The 12,935-nt window shown below is 42.2% G+C and overlaps 1 protein-coding gene across 2 annotated transcripts; it reads left to right on the top strand.

The window, feature by feature from the left end:
* Positions 1-500: 500 nt before the first annotated feature.
* On the top strand, positions 501-12,652 carry SRSF3 (serine and arginine rich splicing factor 3). 2 transcript variants are annotated; one of them, XM_073667213.1, is made up of 9 exons: positions 501-653; positions 895-937; positions 6,641-6,689; positions 6,891-7,000; positions 8,128-8,335; positions 8,597-8,731; positions 11,504-11,542; positions 12,185-12,271; positions 12,440-12,652. In XM_073667213.1, the coding sequence occupies exons 4-9, from the start codon at positions 6,934-6,936 to the stop codon at positions 12,465-12,467; spliced, it is 564 nt and encodes a 187-aa protein (XP_073523314.1). In that variant the 5' UTR covers positions 501-653; positions 895-937; positions 6,641-6,689; positions 6,891-6,933; the 3' UTR covers positions 12,468-12,652. The 2 variants fall into 2 exon arrangements, with proteins under 2 accessions (XP_073523314.1, XP_073523315.1); XM_073667214.1 differs by lacking the exon at positions 6,891-7,000.
* Positions 12,653-12,935: the final 283 nt, after the last annotated feature.

The following is a 12,935-nucleotide window of genomic DNA, read 5'->3' as shown; positions in this document are numbered from 1 at the left end:
TCCCTGCACAGTGGAAGATGCCAGGAGCCACCATGTGACAGAGTGGCCCAGTGTAGGTACCAGCCCACCTGGCTATTGGCAGAATTGCCAGATGGCCAGTCCAGCCCTATACCTTGTACACCACACATGTGGGCGCACACCTTGATTGCAGCCCTGATGAAGAGGCTTCCCCCATCACCATTATTCTTCCTATAGGTCCCTGGTAACATTACACGCTCCTCACTCTCATTACACCATATAATTGTAAGCTTCCACATACAGCCCGCACGTCCGCCATTACTACAGCCCATATAGCTGGGGCTCAAGCACACCTTCGTATAGCAGACACCGAGTCAGCCCACGTTCTGTAAAGAGAGCTTGTTCTCTAGCCTGTGCACATTTCATATTATAACGGGCAACCGCCATGATTCACACAACCAGGACAAACATGGCGGACTCGGCCTCCACAGAAGCGCCTTCCGCTACACACTAGCCTGGGCGTGGCCAGCTGTAGTCTCCGTCGCGATTGGCTGCTCTGAGGTCACGTTGGCCAAGGCTTGGAGGAGGCAGAGCCGCCCAACAGCTTGAGAGCCATTTTGTGCCTGTTCACCAGAGGACGTGCGTGCAGACTGGAGGCGCGGAAGAGCCCGGAACCCGAGCCCCGGATTACCGCGGTAAATCACTGCTGTTCGCGCTGTGCATTGTCGCTTGTCCCTTTCCACTCTGGCGGCCCCAGGTAATGGGAAGTGCCTCTGTGCGTTACCTGTTTGCGGATGGACAGAGACAAAGAGACGACGCCATTTTGTCTGTGTAATGAAGCGGGAAGGGGCTGTAAAGGCCTCTGGTGACCGTGCGGACAGGGCTGTGATGGCTGCAGCCTCGCCGTGTACTAATCCTGCCTGTATCTGTCCACAGAGGGAACCCATCACCGCCAGGCGGGAGCCGGAGCAGCCCTGAGGTGAGCCCGCGTGTTCGCGGCGTGGCGGCCGGACAGATCCTCACGTGTCAGCGGATAGCGCCGCCTGTGGTGTGTGTGTGTGTGTGTGTGAGGTGCTGCAGATAGCGCTGCTTGTGGTGTGTGTGAGGCCATGGCATCTTCAATGTGTCTTATCGTTTTCACTTCTCCCCTTTTGTCGAATATTTCCTTTATTTGGGGGGAGGGGAGGAATCTGATTGCCCCCCCCCCATTTAGTCTGGTTTTCCATTGTTCCCTTCTTATTACAAGCTGCCATTGAGGGGGAGCGATCACCAGAGAATGGCATTGGTTAAATCAGGTTTTTGTGTTCAATTTAATTTTCTGGCAAAGCTTTTTTTTTTTTTCTGTCTTTATATTGAAAAAAATAGGAATCTTGCAATTTTCTCACTGGCCACTAGGGTTAAGAGTATAAAAAAAAAAAAAACACAATAGACTGTGCACACACTGCAAATTTGTCACTTTTTTTCAGTGCAGATATCTCAAAACCTGAAGGGCTTCCTAATGGCAGCAAAGTGGGTGAGATTCCTGAAGTCTCATGCACACGTTCCTTATTGTTTTTCCTTGTAGATTTAAATCTGCAGTATGTCAATTATTTCAGCTTATTTGCTGTAGATTTCACCCGTATTAATGAGTGGGGGAAAATGTGCATCAAAACGCATATAAAACAAAAAGCAACCCTATTTTATGATTTTTTTTTTTTTTTTTTTTTTTTTTTTCCCCTGCCAAGAGATGCAAAAATTTCTGCATCAAATGCTCTTTGTGTTCACATACCCAAAGAGTGACCAATATATTTAAAAAGTAAGTAGCTTTGTCATATGTGTAAGTTACTGTGGGGGTCTGAGTCCTGAGACCCCACTGATCACTTTAAAGCCCCCCTGGAGAGCTCTGCAGCTCAAGGCAGGAGGGCACAAAGTCACAGCTTGGCCTCAAGACTGGGCGCAGGTCACATGCTGTAGTAGGGAAGTCCCTGACGGTCTTGTCAGCAAAGATCTGAGGTGTTGCTGGTGGAATAGGCAATACGGTAAGCTGATAAAGGGATGTTTGCAGGGTTTTTTTTTTTTAGAGCGATCAGTGTATACTATAAAAGCTAACTCAATTTTTGATTGTTCCTGTAAAGTAATTGTCAGGAAAGTTCATCTCTCTAATTCTGTGAGCAATTAAAGGGGTTATGCAGTGGAGAGGCACCAGAACTTGCAGAAAGTAAAAGCTGAAAATGCATAAATAAGCATCCAGAAATGGTGTTATTCTTTGTGTACATGCTCATAATTGGTTATTCTGAAAATTCTTTTTTTTAAGCTGCCAAGAGGCTATTAGTCATCAATTAAGGCTGTGTGCCCACGATGCAGCAATAACGCTTCAGAAACGCTTAAAAACGCTTGGTAGAAGGCCTGCCATGTTCCCCAATGATAATCCGCATGTGCTGTGGAGATGTCCGCTGCGGGTTATCATTGCGGAAAAAAACGCAGCACTACCAATTATTTTGCGGAAGCGCTGCGTTTTCGCCGACATTGACTTGGCTTCCGCATCACTTCATCTGTACATATGGAATCCAAGCGTTTCAATGTGTGGATGGTACCCGGATGTGGAGGACAGGAGACTCTCCTCCGGACCCGGGTACCATACAACCTGTAAAAAAAAATAAAATATTATATTTACCTTCTGATGGCCCTCTCTTCGCTTGCTGGCAGATCGCGGTGGACTGAAGGACCTGCGCTGACATCATTTAGTCATGTGACTGCTGGTCCTTCAGTGTACCGCGAGCTGCCGGCAAGCCAGGACGGAATGAATAAAGACTGCAGGGGCCATCAGAAAGTAAGTATACATTTTTTACCATTCTTTAAGGTCACACTTTATAAATCCATGCCGTTTGCATGGATTTATATAGTGTGACCAAGTTGTCAAGCACTTTCCAAGTGATGGTAAAATCGCTTGGAAAGCGCCTGTCAACCCGCATGCGGAAATGCATGTGAAGAACGCTTCACATACACTTGTCCCTGGCAGGAAAAACCTATGTACAATCAGCATGTGTTTTTTCTGCCAGGGAGATGCAGAAAAAGGCAAAAAATGCTGGAACGGTTTGCTGCAATTTTTTTGCAGCATTTCGCTTTCTCGCTGCAAAAGCGATGAATATTTACGTTCTGCAGACTTAAAAGATACTGCAGTTCTCAAATTTAGGCAGAAAAAAAAGTGCGCATGTGATTTCTGAAATTCATCTCTTGCTGGTACTGTTAAAAATAGCTTCTCTGGAGGAAAAAATGGAGTTTTGCTTTTATATTTGCTTCAATTAGCTATAATGTGGTCATTTTCAATCGTGATAGACTAGTGATGAGCGAGAATTCTCGTTACTGACAGGGCTGTTGAGTCTGTGTCCATTTTGTTGGAGGTTTATAAAATGGACCGACTCCTAAAATGTATAATAAATTGGGTACAGTGTTTGTGGGGAATATTTTTTTTTTTTTCATGAGAATTTGGGAAAATTATGAAATGTCCTATTCCTGATCTAAGGGCTAGACTTTTAGCTGAGATGAATCTGTGCTACATAAGCCATGTATGAGGGAGTCGTGGTGTCCGTGTCATGGAAATTGAGGAGTTGGAGTCTTTGGCTTACCAACTCCACAGCCCCAGCTGGATACTCAAGATTTACGAGTAAATGTTATGCTCGGGTGTCTTCAGCCTGCTCGGGTGTTATGTTTTAGTCACTCAGTGCTCATGATTTGCGACTGTTTGACAGCTTTAATACATGTGAGTGATGCCTGTTTCTTAGGCATCCTTCACATGTATGAAAGCTGTCAAACAGTCGCAAATCATGAGCACTGAGTGACTAAAACATAACACCTGAGCATTCTTGCCGAAAGGGTTAACAGAACGTACTTGCTCATCACTAATAAAGACCCATTCATATCAAATCTCTCTAAAAAACTACACACTTGGTTTATGCCATGATCCTGCAGAAAATTTTATGGGGTTGTCCATCACTAGGACAACACCTCCTCAATTTCAATATTTGCCTCTGTTAAAATAACACCTTTTAATGAAGAAAAATCATTTTTCACACGGATTTTGCCATGGATTTCACCATTTGTGCTTTGTGTTAAAGGGAAATGGTCAGCTGATGCATGCTTCCCAAACTGTGGCCCCGTCCAGAATCCCATTTTGCGAATGTGTCCTAAACGCAATGTGAAAGTACCTTAGGATCCAGTTAGTCAATTTTTAATCAGGTGATGTCATAGACCGAATAGAAAGCAGGAGAATTAGCTGGGTAAATGAGCAGTTGTAAGTGCACAGTGCTATATAAAATGATGACTTCAATATATTAGGAGGATAAAAATTTTGATGGGAGGAGTGTTTCATTAAGAGTTTGTACATTGAAACAAAGTTCACATGTCTGCAGAGTACAGATCTGTAGGGCCCAACTGCCTGGACCCCCATTGAGTACCAGAATGGGGCATTTACAGGGTTAGTCCAAAAGTAAACTTAATTTAATAAATCTTTAAAAACTAATAACGTTTGTAATTTAAGTCATGGTGAAATTCCCTTTTGTTCACTCTGTATTGCAACTTGGGGTTCTATTTGTAGTACTCACTTCCTATGATGATTCGTTTGAGATTCAAAAGAATCGTCATCTGCTGACTGAAACTGCTGTCACTCCCTCTTTCCGCACTGAGACATCCGGACACTCCTCTTGCTTTGTTTGCCTCCCTGAAACGAAGAGTGATCGGGGACACTTGTTTCAGGGGTTGTTCCCTGCTCTGTCCTTGAGTGACTCCCTTGTGCAGTGTGTGAATGCCGTGTCCGCTCTGCTGCCAGCTTATTACTATTCATCTAAGCAGACCGTGTCACTATGCCTGACGTGCCGAAGGACTAGCGCCTATCCTGCAGGTGACGTCTGTCGGGCAGTGACACCGCTCTGCTGCCGGCTTATTATTCATTTAATCAGGCTGCACACTGCGCTCATCGCATCAGGGTGACCCTCTGGGTCAGAGCAGGGACCAGCCCCTGAAACAGACGGTCATTGACGCTTTTTCAGGGAGGGGGCAGAGGCTGTCGCAGTAACCGCAGCTTCTGCCCCCCTGATGCTGCTTGTGAGTATTCCAGCATGCACTGGGATACTCAAACAAATCCTCATCAGACAAAAAGTAGGAAAAATAATACAAAATCTGTTAGTGTGCTTAGGAAATAGTAGGAATTTTTAAGCAAGTATATTAGACAATAGCTTAGATTATAGGACTTAATAGATAAGGAGTTAGGAGAAAAATGCTATGTCTTTAACTCTGTTAGAAATGAGGACTGTGCCCAAGCCTCAACCGCCATTCATTCTTTATGGGGCTGCCTGAAAGTGGGTGAATGGAGCAGCTGTCGAGCACACGCACTGCCGCTTCGTTATAACAGTGATGAAAGTGCCTAGCACATCAGTGAGGGACCTGAAGGTCAGATCACCATTGATCCATTTCTTATAGATATGTGCTCACTTTTCACTGCATAATCCACACCCCAAAAACTCTGCAAAACCTGCTTTGAACGCAGCGGTTTTACTGCTAAGTGCAGGTGTTGGCTGCAGAAAACACTGCATGTGAACATAGCCTTAAGTGGTTAAAGAGACTCTGACCCGAACAAGTATCTGGTTTTTGCTCTCCGTGTACCCCTGCTCAGGGCTGTGGAGTCTGTAAGCCAAACCTTTGACTCCTCAATTTCCATGACACCAACTCCCTCATACATGGCTCATGTGTTAGTGATAAATTTATCTCAGCTAAAAGTCTAGACTCTTAGATCAGGAATAGGACATTTCTTAACTTTCAAAAATTCTTATGAAAAAATATTCCCCACAACTGCATCAAACTACTGTACCAAATTTATTATATATTTTAGGAGTCTTGAGTTGGTTTATCTTATTCTGACTCCACCAAGATGGGCTCCAACTCCACAGCCCTGATCCTGCTGCTTCCCCTGAGCACTGGGATTTTTTTATTCTTCTTAATCTGCATTCATTGACAAATAGCCTTTTGGCTGCTTCAAAAAAAAAATGCATTTTCAGGTGGTTTTTCAGAATAACCAATTATGTATATGCACACAAGGAATAACACTATGGATGTTTTGACTGGATTTATTCATTGTAGTTTTAGCATTTATCCTCTGCAAGTTTTGGTTACTAGTATTAATGAGCGAGCATGCTTGGTACGAGATTTACGAGCATGCTCGTGTGTTTTCTGAGTATCTGCAGCGTGCTCGGGTGTTATGTTTGAGTTACGCTGTGCGCATGATTTGCGACTGACAGCTTTAATACATGTGAGTAATGCCGGTTTCTTAGGCATTCCTCACATGTATTAAAGCTGTCCAACAGTCGCAAATCATGCGCATAGAGTGACTAAAACATAACATCGGAGCACGCTGAAGATAACTCTGTGAGCACCCGAGCATGCTCGTCGAAAGGGTTAACAGAACATACTCATCACTAGTTACAAGACGTCTCTCCTGTTTGTTTTTTTTCCTGGCTCCTCACCCCTTCCTTCTCTATTGACATCTGAAGGCAGCAACTGTAACATGATCTGCCACTGTAGACAGTTTTGAGCAATTCTGAGGCATTTTATAAAGTTTCTTATCTTTGCTTATAGTGCCAATTTGGGAGGGATAAAAAATGTAGTCACTAGTTAAGTAAGCTGTACTTTTTTTTTTTTTTTTTTTTTATAGATAATTTGGTGCAGAGTTCCCTGAGATTTCTTACACCTAGTAATCTAAGGTATGTAGCTATGTCAGTATACAGATCTAAAAGATGTACATTTGTCCTTGATTCATTAGTTTATTAGCTCCGACTTTAGTATTGTATTACTAAATTCACTTTATAAAATGTAGTTCCTGTGGGTAAGGGTCACTGTTTGCTATCAGTAATGTATTTAGTGTGTATGAAATAAAATATTTTGCCAGTTGCTGTCTTTTGCAGTTTCCCTCCTGTATCACGTGATGACCACAGCTCTTGTTGGCTCATGCCATGGACCTTTAGTTCCTCTCGTATGTCTGCGACTCATTCCGTGTCTCATAGACTTACATTGAGTGAGTGTCTTCTAGTCCCAAGCAGTCTCGTGAGCTGGCAGATCACAGCTTTCTTCCTATTACTACTGATCACAGAAACGGGCTATTCAATGTTTGATCAGTGGTGGGTTTAGACTATGTGCCCACGTAGCAGATTTGATGCAGAGCATTTTTGCCTCTCTGGCAGAAAAAACGCTTGCAGATTTACATGCGTTTTTTTTTCAGCGTTTTTTCAAGCAGTTTTCCAAGCGATTTTGAGCATCACTTGGAAAAGTGCTTGACAAGTTGGTCACACAATATAAATCCATGCAACTGGCATGGATTTATAATGTGTGAACAACTAATGCTTTAAATGCAGCATCTATAGTAAAAAAGAATTAAAACGTTAAAAAAAAAAAAAAAACCCTGTATACTCACCTCTCCAGTCTCCTCCGGTCTTCTCCCGGCTGCATCCTCTCTTCAGCGACCCGCAGTGTACTGTCAGGACCTGCGGTGACATCATTTAGTCAGCTGATGGTCACGCGACCATCACCTGACCACCGGTGACGTCACCACAGGTCCTGACAGTACACCGCGGGAACGCCAAGGAGAGAGGACGTGGCCGGGAGCAGACTGGAAGAGACCGGAGAGCAGACCGGGGGCCGCCGGAGAGGTGAATATACAGGTTTTATTTATTTTTAACTTTTTTATTTTTTTTTTCACCGCGTGGTAGCCGGGATGAAGAGGAGTTGTAGTCTCCTCTTCATCCCGGGTACCACACGCACCGCGATTATGCTGCAAATTCGCGGCTATTGAATTTAATTGAAACGCAGCAAATCCACATATACTTGCGGGTTTGCTGCGTTTCAATGTTCCTCAATGGCTGCGAATTTGCAGCGTAATCGCGGTAGAAATGGTCATGCTGCGTTTTGCAACGCAATGCGAATTCGGTGCGCAAATTAGTGCATCATGTGCACAGCACATCCGAATTCACATTGCTTTGCATGGCAGACGGTTTTACAAGCATTTTCGCAGCTGTAAAAACGCTATGTGGGCACATGGCTTAACCCTCTAAGCTTGAATAAATCGATCTAGGAGCATTTTATTGCATTCTTGGCAATGCAATGAGGAGCATATTGAAAACATGTTAAAATCTTCCCCATCTGCAGCAATGCATCGTGACTCCTGTCCCCTGGACTGCAAAGTCTATGTTGGAAATCTCGGTAACAATGGTAACAAGACAGAATTGGAACGCGCTTTTGGCTACTATGGACCGTTGCGTAGTGTGTGGGTGGCCAGGAATCCCCCTGGCTTTGCTTTTGTTGAGTTTGAGGATCCCAGAGATGCTGCAGATGCTGTCAGAGAATTAGATGGACGGTAATTCTACTTTATTGAAATTCACCTAAAATATTGGCGTAAAGAAAGCTGACTCACTTATGATTCCGTTTTCCTAGGACAAGTGATATCTTGTAAGTTTTCTCGCAGCTGTGAAGTGGACTTAAGCACTTAGATTAACTCTTTCCAGCTTGTGTATGTGTTAGTGCTGAAATTAGTAATATGAAATCTGTAGAATATTTTAGAGCTTGGTAACTCAATTATTCTTCCCCTTGACTACTACTAATTTATCTCATATTCTAGAACTTTATGTGGCTGCCGTGTTAGAGTAGAATTATCAAATGGTGAGAAAAGGAGTAGGAATCGCGGACCTCCACCATCATGGAATAGGCGTCCTAGGGATGATTACCGCAGGAGGAGCCCCCCTCCGAGGCGCAGGTATGGTAACATTTCTTGCTGTGCTGTCTCACTGCACATAGTTGATCACAATTTTAGTGGAGGCAGATCATTTAATTCATAATACTGCTGTGTAGCTTTGTTTTACATATGTATGCAGACAGCATAGGGCATTAACCTTGCTTATTCCAGTTATGCCTTGTGTATGTTTAGCAGAACTAAAAGGAACCTTACTTATTGTACTGTTTTTTCTATTTATTTTTTATAATTCCCCAAAGTAATTCAAGCTCGTTTATATAATTGTATTGCACATCTCGAAACTAGATGGAGGAAAAGTTTGATCAATTAAAGGCCGATTTAGTAAATGCTGAACTATTGCGTCTCCAATCTGTTTTTGCCCTTACAATACTTAAAAATATTTTCTGCATATGAATGGTTTCTGCTGACAAATTGTGGACACAATGTGTTCAGCTGCATGTCTCAGCCATTGCTTTCTTTTACACTTGGTGATCTGCCCATTAAGAACCCATTTACTTCTTGGGTTTTACTTATTGCATAATCTGTAGGGACTGGACAGTGATATTGAACCTCCATACAGGTTTTTTTTTTTTTTTTTTTTAACTTAAAGCCGCATGTACATTCATTTTATCTTCATGCCATATGAATACGACTAGTTAGATGCACCTTTTCCATACAGGGTTTTCATTTTAGAAAGTTATTGGTGTGCATCTTTATGTTAAGTGAAGACTCATTAATGAATCTCAATCTTGAGTAGTCCCAACTTGGACAATTATAGCATATGCTCAGGTCTGAGAGGTCGGAGCCTTATCTATCTGCAGAATGGACTTTTCACTGGTTTCTCAGCTTGTGAATTGCCCTTTGCATTCAGCCAGTGATTTAATGGATAGGTGGGAGTGACGTGAACAGCAAAGCTTGCTTAACGAGCTCTGTTACTCAGATAAAGTAGAATAGAGAAACTGCACGTGTGCACGGCCATCTCTCCATTCAGTCGTTGAAACGCCAGGTGGATCCGGGAAATACCATTCTGGAGATATATAGACCAACATCTATCAGTGTCTTTGGCATAATTGTGTATGTATAATTGTCTATGATGGGAATACCCTACAGGGTACGTCCACACGGGAAATGCGTTCTGCCAAATTTTATGTAGCAAAAAAAAAAAAGCAATGCAAGTTTGTCTTGGAAATGTGGATTTACCACAACACATCTCAGACTTTCAAAATCCACAACATAATTTGACAGGTTGTGGATGTAAAATCCGTACCAATCAATTTCTGTTGTGGATTTTCTCTGCAGCACATAGATAAACTTATAAAATCTCATCCACAATGTTGCTAATTTAATACCCTGCAGATTTTTGCTTTTAAAATCTACGGTGTATCTGACCCGTGTGCATGTACTTTTTAAAAGTTGAAGTGCATAGTCTTAATTCACTGAACTGTAAGGTATTAAGCACCACTGAGCTGTCATGCTCGGTGGCTCAATGCTTTTCAGCCCCATCCGTGAATTGTTAGAGTATAGTTGGTTATACTGATGGCTTGTTTTGTTTTTGTATTTATTTCTGTTTTGTGCCTTTGGTTCATCTAATAAAAATGAAACCCGTTACAGAGTCACCATCATGTCTCTTCTCACCACCCTCTGGGTCTACATTAGCCAGTCAACTAGCCCTTTCAGCGTCATGTGACCAGCGCGCCCCATTCAGCTTGGCTGGTGTTGTATCACATGACCCAGGCATGGCCAGTCATCAGGTTGCACCGCCCTATGGTTCCCGAGCATGCTGTCCACTCAGCCTTCCTCCTCTCCAACCTTAACCAAAACTCGGCAGCAGCCCGCCTGCAGCGCCCACACATACCCGGCCAATCTGCACGGCTGTTAACGTTGTCAAAATGTCTTCACAACAACTACAACGCCAGCCTACGGCTAACCAAAAAAGCAGGAAAAACCACAACATCCCCCTTCGCAAACCATCTAAATTCAACGCAACACCTGGCAAAAACCTTTCAACAAATTCTACTTGGCCACCTGTCCGGCATCCTCACCATTTCTAGCTTGTTGAAACCCCAAAGACTAGTAAGTTTTTTCCTGCTTATACAGAGTTTTCTGCTAGTTTTATTGAGACTTTAAGCAGCTTTTGTAAGAAGGTAATTTTCTATTATCAATTTATGGCTGGCAGTCAATAAACTCTAAAGGGAAATTACATTGCTTGAAATCTTTGAAATGTTTAAAGGTGATGGAGAAATCTGTATGAGCCTGAGCCAAATGTGAGCTGTACACAGTACTCGTGTGACTGTTCTGGCGAATCTCCAAGTCTTGATCATCTTTAAATGTGTGGGATCTTTCTACTAACCCATCATTAAATTTAGCTAACAAATTATGGGACTATTTAATATTTCACTAAAGGACACTTGAGGTTTTCCTTAATTGGAAAAGCTAAATTCTATTTTATCTTTAATTATCTTTCTTGAACTTACACTTCACACAGTATATTTCTTGCTATGTCCACGTGGCTTGCATGAGTTTAGATTTCTTAAAGCCAGCCTGGGTTCACAAGTGGTGTTCAGGGTAAGCAGTGCAAAGCTGTCAGGCTGCCGAGTAGTGGGCACTAGAGGATTTGACTTCGTACTATGTTTCAAATTCCATTTTCAGTCTCTCTTCCCAGTCCTTCTAGGTGGTAGCCTTGGCTTATCTTACGTAGGTATAAATTACTTGGGTCCACCATTAAGTATACCTTAGGAGAGTCCATCATTGACCTGTAGAAAAGGCTGACATTCCTTACTCTTTCTCTTGCATTAGATCTCCAAGACGGAGGAGCTTTTCACGTAGCCGTAGTAGGTAAGGTACTTTATATTACAGTGTATTATCGGAGTTGGAAGTGTCTGCAGTATAATGTTTAGTCAGTACTGCTAGATTTTAAATTTTTTTTTTTTACTTGCAGCAGTCCTCAGTCTTAAAGAGGTTGTCCACTACTTCTACATTGATGGTCTATCCTTAGGATAGGTCATCAATATGTTATCGGCTACGGTTTGGCAACAACCCATGCCTGCCCCCCCCTCCGTAATCAGCTGTTATCGGTGGCTTCAGTGCTCGCCGGAAATACTTGCTTGCGCACTAGGACATCAATGTAAAAGTAGTGTATAACCTCTGTTTCCAGTGCCCGTTTAAAATAATAAAAAAAATGTTACTTTCTACCGAAAATATTCAATACATTCTTTATAAAAATCTGTCAGACATTTTATGATATACTCTTAAAAATGTGCCATACGTATAGGTAGCTCTAGGTTGTGTCAGTGCATGTTCACATGCTGGACATTTCCCGTCTTCCCATATTATCACTTTGCAACCAACTTTCAGAATCGTATATTATCATGAATCCTGCTCTTTATAAACCAGTGTTAGTTTCAGAATTTTTCCATGTTAGGCTTGGTAGATGAATGCAGAATTCTGACTTTGTAGTATGACTTTATTTTCTCTTAGGTCACTCTCTAGAGATCGCCGGAGGGAAAGGTCTCTGTCCAGAGATAGAAATCATAAGCTGTCACGTTCATTTTCTAGATCAAGGAGGTATGTTCTATTTTTAATGGTGGTAATTTGTTTCGCCCCTCGCTCCCAATTTTATTTTGATTTCCTCCGGGTATGAAATATCCAATCAATCTTTAAAAGTTTAATACTTTTTATATTTTCCTGTAAAACTGATCTATTTTTTTATTTTTTTTTTTTTTTCCTTTTCAGCCGATCCAGGTCAAATGAGAGAAAATAATATGAATGCACTCGATACTGTACAGATTACATTGGAAAAGATTTTTTTGTTTTTTTGACATGCTTTTTAAACTTTTTTTTATTAGGTGTACTTGTATTGTCTTGTAACAAGTGAAGAAAAAAGTGGTTGTTATAGTTTCGTACCAATGAAATGGCAAATAAAACCGTGCTAACTTTATACTGTAATTTTTTTCTCATTTCATTCACGACCAAAAAGCTAAATCACAGGACACTACAACTGAGCTTTAATTTTTGTTCATGTTAAAGCACTGGTCCATGTGTACAACTCAATTTACCTCTGTAAACGTGTTGCTCATACACCTCTTCTCCAACTGTGAGTTAACCTTTCTGCACCCATTACTTGGTGACGGTCTGATTACACGGATGCAGAGATGTCAGACTTTTCCAAGGGCAGGCATGCCTGATCACTCACATTTGCATGTCTGTTAATGCACAGGACTATCTAGAA

The sequence above is a fragment of the Phyllobates terribilis genome, unplaced genomic scaffold, assembly GCF_046119375.1.
Source record: "Phyllobates terribilis strain yellow unplaced genomic scaffold, ASM4611937v1 Scaffold_2__4_contigs__length_985480577, whole genome shotgun sequence".
Taxonomy (NCBI): Eukaryota; Metazoa; Chordata; class Amphibia; order Anura; family Dendrobatidae; genus Phyllobates; species Phyllobates terribilis.
Note: the sequence above shows the minus strand (reverse complement) of the source record. Positions and strands in the feature narration are given on the sequence as shown.

Coding starts and splice junctions, on each gene's coding strand:
- SRSF3 (XM_073667213.1), top strand. CDS start 6,934: ATGCCATGGACCTTTAGTTCCTCTCGTATGTCTGCGACTCATTCCGTG. Junction 7,001..8,127: donor GTCTCATAGACTTACATTGA/GTGAGTGTCTTC, acceptor CCCCATCTGCAG/CAATGCATCGTGACTCCTGT. Junction 8,732..11,503: donor AGCCCCCCTCCGAGGCGCAG/GTATGGTAACAT, acceptor CTCTTGCATTAG/ATCTCCAAGACGGAGGAGCT.